The sequence below is a fragment of the Hippopotamus amphibius genome, chromosome 6 (genome assembly GCF_030028045.1).
Source record: "Hippopotamus amphibius kiboko isolate mHipAmp2 chromosome 6, mHipAmp2.hap2, whole genome shotgun sequence".
In the NCBI taxonomy this organism is placed as follows: Eukaryota; Metazoa; Chordata; class Mammalia; order Artiodactyla; family Hippopotamidae; genus Hippopotamus; species Hippopotamus amphibius.
Window position 1 is genome coordinate 38,432,514 of NC_080191.1, and position 11,042 is coordinate 38,443,555.

Below are 11,042 nucleotides of genomic sequence, written 5' to 3' on the forward strand. Positions count from 1 at the left end.
GTGACTTAACACAACAGAGCTTTAATCTCTCAAAATTCTAGATGCCAGAAGTCTGAAATCAGGCTGTCGACAGGGCCACTCCCTTTGCAGCAGAGAATCTAAAAGGAGAATCCTTCTTTACCTGTTCCAGCATCCGGGGCTCCAGGTGTTGCTTGGCTTGTAGCTGCATCACTCCAATCTCTGCCTCCATCTTCATATGGTCTTCTCACCTCAGTCTCTCCTCTTCTCCACCTTCCTTCTCTTTATAAGGACACCAGTCACTGGATTTAGAGCCCACCCTAATTCCAAGATAATCTCATCTTGAACCCTTAATTTAATTACATCTGCAAAGACAGTATTTTCCTACCTATCACATTCAGAGGTGATGGGGGTTAGGACATGGACATATCTTCTTGAGGGTCACCAACCCACTGTATCAACTGCATAAGACTGCCTGCATTATTGATGACTTCTACTGGAGAGTGCTTGGTGTCTCTGTATTTTGTGTGTTAATAAATTTACATTAGTATATAATACTAATGGGCCCATTATATAGAATGTCATACTTTCTCTTACATCTAGATTTAATAAAATTCATTTGTTTTGCAGCAAACAGAACTTCTGACAGTCTATATGATGCTTTAATTACAAGTAATTTGGTCCCTATGTATGAAGCATTCAAAAGTGAGTATATACTTAGATTATTAATTTCAAAATAGCTAAATGATTTCTTGAGCTTCTGAACTAGACACATCTTTCACTGCAATTTGTTCCTGTTGTTAGTCACTTTGTTCTAATGTTTTAAATATAGAAACAGGAAGGATCGCTAACGTAAATTCCTTTCAACATAATTCAACTTTAGGTGACTTGTTGCTAGAATTTTGATAATATTTTAATTCCAATTTTACTGTAAAGAGCTAATCACAAAATAAAATTTTACTGACACTCACTGTAAGTAAATGAAAGGTGTTTGTCCCTAGAGTCATAATTAATAAGGCAGTATGTGTGTTCTGACCACTTTTTAATACTGTCCCCAAAACAACTCAGCACTAGGGAGGCATTTGGAGACATATTTAACTATAATTTCAAGATTGCGACTGCATCAACAACAAAAAGCTGTCATGGATGTGGCTGTTTATTTTTGTTGCATAGACTATTTTGCAGTATTAATCAATGACCACTGACAAGTATTGAAACAGAATTGGATGCTATTTAAATGTACCTGTTTGTAATAGAAAATATTTCCATGTTCAGTAGAGGTAGATATATTTAACATTTGATTCTTTTATTTTTAGCAATGTGGGATTACTTCCATAGTGTTCTTCTTGTAAAACATGCCACGGAAAGAAATGGAGTCAATGTGGTTAGTGGACCAATATTTGATTATAATTATGATGGTCATTTTGATGCTCCAGATGAAATTACAGAGTAAGTAATTTGAAACCAAATGGACTTTTTGATTTAGCAACAGGGTATCATAAGGGGAAACCTCAATATTTAAAATTAAAGCTCAGTATTCTAAACATTACATATTTATATAAAGATGTAATTGCTGACTATTTTCAACTAGTCCATCTAAATATTTAGCAAAAATTTTATATGGCAAAAATTTAAACTAACAGGCAAACAAAAAAAATGTCCAGGAAAAATTCGGCAAAATTTATATTTAGAAAATTTCTAAAGGGAAAACGTGGTTTTGTCAGGGTTAAGGAGGTAGGGAAGACTCACTGTGCTATCAGTAAATAGAGAATCAGTTCAGCAATAAGTAAAGAAATCAAGAAGTGACAACTCAAAATATTGCTCAGTATTTTGGATAGTGGGTGATTCATAAAAGTATCTCCCAGGAGATAGTGTAGGCTTCCTATAGAAAACTAGTCCGACTAAACTGTACATCTTTCTACTAAACCTGGTCATACAGGTTGCTAAGAAGTACTTTTGAACCCAGCACACAGGAATATAGAGTTTTAGAAGTGTCATCCATGACTTCTCTTTATTATCAAAACAGACAGTACTAAACTATTATACTGTCTAAGCCTAGATTATGTAAAGCAATGATTTCTACTTATACCTTCTGATAAGATAACATTTATGACCACTAAGTGCATGGCCTTTTAAATTTTGTTTGCCTTGTCCTTATTTCAGTGTTTGTTGATCCTGTCTTTCACCATTTAATAATCCTAGCAAACACTTTGATAGCACTTTACTCCATGCTAGGTACGCTTCTAAGCATTTACATATACTTCATTTAATCTGAAAAAGATTCACATTAGATCCCATTAGCTCCCATTTAGAAAAGGAAACTGAGGCACAGAGAGGTTAAGTAACTTGTCTAAGTTCCATAGCTAAGTAGTAAAGCCAGAACCCAGACAGTCTAGCTCTGATTCTAAATCACAGTAATATAGTTTCCATGTCATTTTCCTTTTAGTGGACTCATACTAATAGCTTACCTTTAATTTGCACTTGAAACTTTTTTTTAAGCCCTTTATTGGAGTATAATTGCTTTACACTGTTGTGCCAGTTTCTGCTGTACAATGAAGTGAATCAGCTGTATTTATACATATATCCCCATATCCCCTGCCTCCCGCAACTCCTTCCCACCCTCCCTACCCCACCCCTCTAAGTCATCACCCATCATCAAATTGATCTCCCTGTGCTATGCAGCAGCTTCCCACTAGCTATCTGTTTTACATTTGGTGGTGTATAGATGTCAATGCTGCTCTCTCACTTCGTCCCAGTTTCCCCTTTGTCCCCCGTCCCATGGCCTCAAGTCCATTCTCTGCATCTGCATCTTTATTCTTGCCCTGTCACTGGGTTTTTCAAAGTACTTTCATGTTTGTTATCTGAGACTAAAGGACTGTCATATCAGTTGTATGGATTCATCTCTGTCTATGCTGTGAAGTTGGTAGCACAGGATCACCTCCATGTTAAAGTTGAGGAAACTTAGAAAGTCATAGAATATTAGAGGATTAGTACACATCCAAATGTCTAGTATAAGCACACAGCTACAGCTGGGATCCCAGCTCCTTCATTTCCAGTCCCTGCTCTATTAAGAAACGTCACAATGAAGTATAAAGTCAACAAAACTAGAAGGCAGAATGCCATGCTCTGCTTTTCTTTGTATTTTAATATTTTCCCATGATGTTAAAATGATCAAGCTTGGACTTCTATAAATCTGGATTCTGGCTCTTTAAGGTTTAAAAATGTGTAATAAGATTTTGTGTTTTCTATGTATTTACTTTCTTTTACTATAATTTTACCTTGAAATTTGTTTAAAAATATATAAAGATATTTCTAATCTTCAGAAGCAAAAGTATAATAACATCAAATCCTTTCAATTATGTTTTTAGATACGCGGTCAACACTAGTGTTCCCATCCCAACACACTACTTTGTGGTGTTGACCAGCTGTAAGAATGAGAGCCAAACCCCTGATGCCTGCCCTGGGTGGTTGGACGTCTTACCTTTTGTCATCCCTCACCGACCTACCAATGTGGAGAGCTGTCCTGTGAGTATGCTCCTGGAGAGGCCCTGGGCCCTGAGAAAATGATTAGTCAGAGCTCATCTGGACTTTCATAAAAGTCGCTCTGACGACAGTATATTTTTTAAGTGTTTTGTGGGTTAGAGTTGTACTGAATGTGACCTCGTTTTTGAACTTTTCCTTAGATTGTCGATCTCTATGTAATTGAATTTAAACATGCATATCCTTACATGAACATGTGTTTATATATGCATGTCATATATTTTATTTAGATATATTTTATTCACATTTACTAATAAGGAAAGGGGTTGTATCTTATTAGTCTTTATATTCTGAATGCAAACCGTAAGATTCTGTCCCAAAGTTGGCACTAAATTAATGTTTCCTTAATGAATATGTAAATATAAAAATTCCATCAACCTGAAATGTGAGGTATGAAAATACACATATGTAGTGTGTATATATTTATATATACCTACATATTTACTTAAATACATATATACATGTATATATATATATTTACAAAATAAGTTAGTTCAAGTAACATTCCTTTTTTAACATCATGTATTAGGCCACCTCAAAACCTTTTGGATCAAGGTAAATTATATGTAAATAGTTAGTTCACTTTCATATATGGTCTTTATAGAAATACATATGTGTTCTGGTAGTTGGGTTTTACTGAAGTCATTCAGCAAATATATTGAATACCTATTAGTTGCACAGTATCATGATAGAAACTTTTTAGAATGCACCAAGAAGGAATACATTGTCTCTGCCCTCAAAGAGTTCATATATAACTTTGATATATAAATGAGATACAGACACATAAATGAGCCAGTCGATCATATAAGAATTACTTTAAAAATTAGAAAGTTAAGAGACATTACAAAGTTGGGATTCATCGTCAGATACTGTTATAACATGTATTTAGTGTTTCAAATTCAAAACACATTTGGCTGGAATAACCAACAAAGTTTACATAAATGGAGGTGGGAGTAGGGCTGGACCCTGAAGGATGGGCAGGATTTGAACAGATTGAAAGGATTAGGAAGACTCTTCCATGGAGGGAACGAAGAAGGGAGGGACTTGGTAACTGCCTGGACACAAGAGCCGAAAGAAAAGGGAGACTCAAAGCTGAATCAGAGATTTTAAATATAGGTAATTAGGGAAAAAGAAAGAGGGAAGTTAGGAATGAGAACTATTTTGGCAGGTAGGTAGGATAGTTGAGTGTAGGCACATCTGGTTTGTAGAAATGGGCATTCACATGGAAAATCCCATGGGCTATTAGAGATGGAAATTAAAGCTTAGGTTCTAGGCCAGGCTGGGATTCGTCTCTATTCCTTCAGGTGTTCAACATATAACTGCCTTCACCATACTGTGTACTATGGGCAATACACAGATAAATCAGACATGAATTCTAGCAAGAAAAGTCTCATAGTCTAGCACTTACTAGCCCAGTAAAATAGAAGAAAGAAAAATAAGTGGCACAAAGAGGAACAGATAAGATGTTATAGAATTTCAAAAGAGAAATACTTTCTGGTAAGGAAGGCAACATTCTAGCTGAGTCTTGAAGATAGGATTTGAACTTGGGTGTTTGAATGGTTCCTTTTAATGACTAAAGATGGATGGAAAAGGTTAGCAGCTAAGCAGTGGGTTACTCATAGTCCTAGAATGAGGAAGAATTTCCAAACAAGAAGCTATCAGGAGGTGTTGTGTAGTTGAATCTCTTCCTATTTGTCTTGTCAGAAGTTTATTTAGTCGAGACAAGGGGAAGCTGTCATTCTTCACTTCCTCTTCCAGTGGCAGACTTTCGTAACAGATACGGTGTGGTGCTCTTTTCCACCGAATCAGGAATAAATAGTTCTTCATAATAGAGGTTCTAGATAGCCATTTGCATTGATTAGAATGGATGTGAAAAGAAGTAGTGATTTGCTATCCCTGGTCTAGGCCCTTATTGCCTTCTAACAGGACTTCTGAGAGTGAATCTTAAGTAATTTTATTGTTTCCTGTCCTCCCCTTCAGCTTTGTATACCACTATCAAGTTCCTCATCTTAAAATTTAGTTTTTCATTATGATATACTTTCTCATCACTAAACTTGATTTTCTACCCTGAATAAAAATACTGAAACAAACAAACAAAAATCTCCCAGCCTGTACTTAAGGCTCTTCACAATTTACCCTTAGTTGATTTTACAGACCCAAGTTCCAGGCCAACTGAAATTCTTGAAATTACTTGAACACCTCTTGATCTTCTCTACCTCCATGTCCTTGCTCATGCTGTTCTCTCTTCTAGAATGCCCTTCCTTTCCATCTGCTAACAATTCCATCTATACTTCAAGGTAAAGTACAAATGGTATGACGCTTTCCCTGAACATCCAAAGTGGAGATGATCTCAAAATTAACAGGGCATCATCTCTATTGAGTAAGACAGGATCACTGATTACTATACTGCCAATTCCTTAAAATCTTGAAATATGTCCAGTTCATTAGTGATCATGTCTTATAATGAGTGCGAAACAAACTTAAGCTATGATTATAAAAGAGATTGTGAGGTTAACAAGATGTGACCATCAATTAGATATGAGGGAGGGAAGAGACAGGATGATAGAGTCAAAGGTGACTGAAAATTTAGGCATGACTGGCCAGGAAACATATAAGACAATCAGTTGTTTTGGGAAGGATAAACTTGCTGTTGGTGGTCTTTCGATTCAGAAACTAGTTGAATATCTAGGAGGATACGTAAGAAGCAGTAGAGAATAGAACTCAAATGCATGGGTTTTGGAGTTGGATATCTGGGTTCAGTTACTGATTTGGCCTCTTTGGGTAAACAGCTGAGTGTCACTTTCGTTAAGTGTATAAAAAACTCACGCCCTCATGATGTTGTTTTGAAAATTAAATAAGATATTTCATATAAATCCTTAAGAATTCTCAATAAATAATAACCAAATGGTGGCCATTAAAAAGAAATAAAGTTTTATGAAGAAGTTACATTCTAAAGTCAACATAAAGTGAAATTGTATATAGATAAAATCACCCAGAATCAAATCACTCAGAAAGTACAGTACATGTACAAGCTGTACCTTAATAAGTGCAATTCAGCCAACATTTCCACTATCATTAGAACAAGTAATTGTGCCTTAAGCAGCCAATGAAATAGTTGCCTTACTTTAAGGGTCATGTTGTATGAAAGTTCTGCACTTTTAAATATTCTAATCACTGGGTGTGGGAAGGTACTCACACTATAATCGTTTAAGGGAACTGACACCAGTTGTAGAAACGGTAGATTCACAATTCCACCTCACACTTAATGTAGGGAACTGGATTCTTATTTCCTTATCTGTTTTCTTTCTTCCTTTGTTCTTCCATTGTTTCTTCCCTCCTCCTCCTTTGTCTTTTTTCCCTCAACTTTGTATTGTTAAATTCAGATAAATGAGAATGTTGCCATAACTCCAAGTGACTATCATTATTGTAACTTAGTATATATTGGAAATGCAATTAGGGGTACACAACTGTATTGTAAATACAATTAGAGGTAGACAATACAGGTATGGAACTTGGAAGAGATCAGAACTATAGAAATAGATCTGGTATTAAATCACAGTGTGAAATAAAATTGCCAAAGGGAAGACCATAGAAGAGATCCAAAAATCAGATGGAGGGAAATGTCTATTCTTCTAGGATGGAAAAAACTAAAGTCAGCTGAGGAAACAGAAGGTGTCATCAAACAAGTAAGCAGAGCTATGGAAGACAAAGAAGGAACTTTCAGAAGCTTGGGGTAACAGCTAAGTAGAAGGTTTACAAAAATTCCGCTCAGTTAGATCGTCCTTGACAAAATGGTTTCATTAGTGTGCTGGCAACAATAACCAGACTGTAAGTGAATAAGGAAGAGAATAAGGAAGTGATTAAGGGAGAAAAATACTGAAATTGATATCACCTCAAAAAACTAACAGATTGAGTTCTATTTATGTAACAGGTCTAATACATATGTGATTAATAAATCAATTATATATACAAACTCACAAGCATATATTTAAATATGGCTCATAAAAACTCAGTAGACACAAGGCCTCTTTTCTCTTGGGATGCCCTGGTACAGCTAGAGCAGTTGTCTGTAGCTGGCCTCTGTTCAGATTGGTTTGTGCTGGTCAACTGTCTGATATAAAATAGCTTGAGTATCACCCCTGCCTAGGTATAATTATGTTGTCTTTTAAGATCATTTCATTACAATTTAAAAAAGTGAAGACTGTCAGGTGTTCACTAAACATTCAGTTAGATGGTTACCAAATAAGCCAGGAGAAAATAGAGTAACAAAAGCCAAATGAAGAAAACTTTATAAAAAAGTCACCAAAACTATCAAATGTTGCTAAAAGGTGAAATAGTGCAGGCAGGAAAAAAAGACTGAATTTGATTCCCATTAGGAATATAAGTTAAACTTAGTACATATTTATTTAAATAAATAATAACTCACCTCATGAATCTCACATGGAGAAATATTTTAGAGGTTTGAAACAAACAGTGATTTCCTCTTATACTTCCTCTGGCTCAAACAATAGCTGCCTATTTTAATCTTGCATATTTAAAAAACAAATGAACTAGCATGCTGAAGTGAATTGAAAGTTACCCAAGCAGACTCATCTAATTAAACAAATGTGTAAACTTCTTAAAAATTTAACTGGAAATTTAGCAATATCATATGAATATCAGAAAATTAATACAGAAAGAATAAGGAATTTCATAGAAATCCATGGCTGTAAATTATTGAACTAACTATATATATACACACACACATATACACAGTACATATAATAAAAAAAATTTTTTACTATACTATTTATTATACTTTTTTAACCACACTACTTTTTTGTAAGCTCTTTATTGGAATATAATTGCTTTACACTCTTGTACCAGCTTTTGAGGTACACCAAAGTCAATCAGCTGTATTTATAGATATATCCTCATATCCCCTCGCTCCCGCGACTCCCTCCCACCCTCCCTGTCCTGGCCCTCTAGGGCATCACCTATCATCGAATTGATCTCCCTTTGTTATACAGCAACTTCCCACTAGCTATCTGTTTTACAGTTGGTAGTGTGTATATGTCTATGCTACTCTCTCATTTCATCCCAGCTTCCTCTTCACCCCCTGCCCCCCCAACCCTGTGTCCTCCAGTCCATTCTCTGCATCTGCATCCTTATTCTTGCCCTGTCACTGGGTTCATCAGTACCATTTTTTTTTTTTAGATTCTCTGTATATGAGTTAGCATAGGGTATTTGTTTTTCTCTTTCTGGCTTACTTCACTCTGTATGACAGACTCTAGGTCTATCCACCTCATTACATATAGCCCAGTTTCATTCCTTTTTATGGCTGAGTAATATTCCATTGTATATATGTGCCACATCTTTTTTATCCATTCATCTGCTGGTGGGCATTTAGGTTGCTTCCATGTCCTGGCTATTGTAAATAGTGCTGCAGTGAACATTATGGTACATGTTTCTTTTTGGATTATGATTTTCTCTCGGTATATGCCCAGGAGTGGGATTACTGGATCATATGTTAGTTCCATTTTTAGTTTTTTAAGGAACCTCCAAATTGTTTTCTGTAGTGGCTGTACTAGCTTCCATTCCCACCAACAGTGCAGGAGAGTTCCCTTTTCTCCACACCCTCTCCAACATTTATTGCTTCTAGATTTTTTGATAATGGCCATTCTGATATTTTTTATATATAGTTAAAAACCTATTGAAGGACTTCCCTGGTGGCACAGTGGTGAAGAATCCACCTGCCAATGCAGATCGAACATGGGTTCGATCCCTGGTCCAGGAAGATTCCACATGCCGCGGAGCGACTAAGCCCGTGTGCCACAACTGCTGAGCCTGAGCTCTAGAGCCCACAAGCCACCACTACTGAAGCCCACGCGATTAGAGCCAGTGCTCCACAGCAAGAGAAGCCACTGCAGGGAGAAGCCAGCGCACTGCAATGAAGAGCAGGCCTCACTGGCTGCAGCTAGAGAAAGCCTGAGCGCAGCAACGAAGACCCAATGCAGCCAATAAATAAAAATATATAAATTTATTAAAAAAAAACCTATTGAAAGTCAAATGGCCAAGAAATATCTGAAAGATACTCAATAATACTCAGGGTAATAAAATTTAAACAGGGATAAAGCACTATTTCACATTGTGGTTTGGCAAGGATGTGGGGAAATGGGGATTATCCTCCACTGCCAATGGAAGTGTAAATTGGTATAAACACTTTGAGGAGTGCTAGATTTAATATCTGGCAAAGTTAAAGTTGCATGTACTTGATGATCCAGCAATTCCATTTATATATCCTAGAAACTCATGTTCTGGACCAGAATTATATTATTTATAATGCCAAGAAATACTATCAATATGGCAATGAAGAAAATAAACTGTGCTACCATAAACCATAGCTAAAAACAAATGATTTAACTAGATCTAGATGTTTCACTATGAGTAGATTACAAACATAATATTGAATGAGAAAGTAACTCTAGAATACCACTTACATCATTTATATACCTTTGAAAGCAGAAATCAATGCTATATATTATATATTGATACACCCTAAAAGTTTAAAAACACAGACTGGATTCACACTGACTCATGATAACATTTAGCTCTGAGTAGAGGAAAATGGGGAACTTAATCTTCAGTGTTTCATTTCTTTAAAAAATTTATACTGAAGTAAATACAAATATGGCTATACTTTATGACTTTACGGCGGTCTGTGTTATAGCGTACTTTGTACTTTTGTTTTTCTTTTTATTTTAATATACAACAAAATTTAGCTGTATCAAATTGATTTAATGCAATAAAAACCCCACAGGAACGAATATTGAATCATTATGTTGTACACTTGAAACTAACGTAATGTATGTCAACTACACCTCAGTAAAAAAACAAAAACAAAAACAACAATAACATCAACAAAAAAAACCACAGGAAAAAGGACAACTTCTAAGTACTAAAAGATCTTTCTGTTAATGAAAAATCATGACCCAGGGAAAACGGTCTTTTGTTTTTCTTTTTCAGGAAAATAAACCAGATCTTTGGATTGAAGAAAGATTCAACGCACATGTTGCCCGGGTCCGTGATGTGGAACTTCTTACTGGGCTTGACTTTTATCAGGAAAAAGTACAGCCTGTCTCTGAAATTTTGCAACTAAAGACATATTTGCCCACATTTGAAACTGCTATTTAACCTAATATATAAAACAACTTTGGCAAACTGTAAACGATTTTTTCTGCTGAAGAACATAAAGTTTTCTATTTTTCCTTAACTCCTCTAAAAGCTATGTTGTATAATTTTCATTATTCTCTTCTCTTTTTCATTTCTATAAAAATGTTATTTTAAAGTTACACTTTTTTGCACAAGGATTGTGCTACGTTATTCCTTTCTTACTATATTTATTAATTCATTTATAATCCTTGGCTACATTTTTCTCCCCAGCATTATCTAAAAAGAAGAGAGAGTAGGAGAATTAGATCTAACTTTTGAATTGTACCTATTCTGTATCAGTTTTAGTATAAAACTTTTTACATTTGGCAATCAGGCAATATTTATTAAAATAA

At 35.4% G+C, this 11,042-nt stretch overlaps 1 protein-coding gene across 2 annotated transcripts in view; it reads left to right on the plus strand.

The window, feature by feature from the left end:
- ENPP3 (ectonucleotide pyrophosphatase/phosphodiesterase 3) overlaps positions 1-10,698 on the plus strand; it is a 71,006-nt gene extending 60,308 nt beyond the window's left edge. For both annotated transcript variants that reach the window (XM_057739349.1, XM_057739350.1), the window contains 4 exons: positions 589-663; positions 1,275-1,407; positions 3,327-3,483; positions 10,504-10,698. In XM_057739349.1, the coding sequence (XP_057595332.1) occupies positions 589-663; positions 1,275-1,407; positions 3,327-3,483; positions 10,504-10,671 (533 nt within the window). In that variant the 3' untranslated portion in view covers positions 10,672-10,698. The remainder of the gene's footprint in view (positions 1-588; positions 664-1,274; positions 1,408-3,326; positions 3,484-10,503) is intronic.
- The last annotated feature ends 344 nt before the right edge of the window (positions 10,699-11,042 follow it).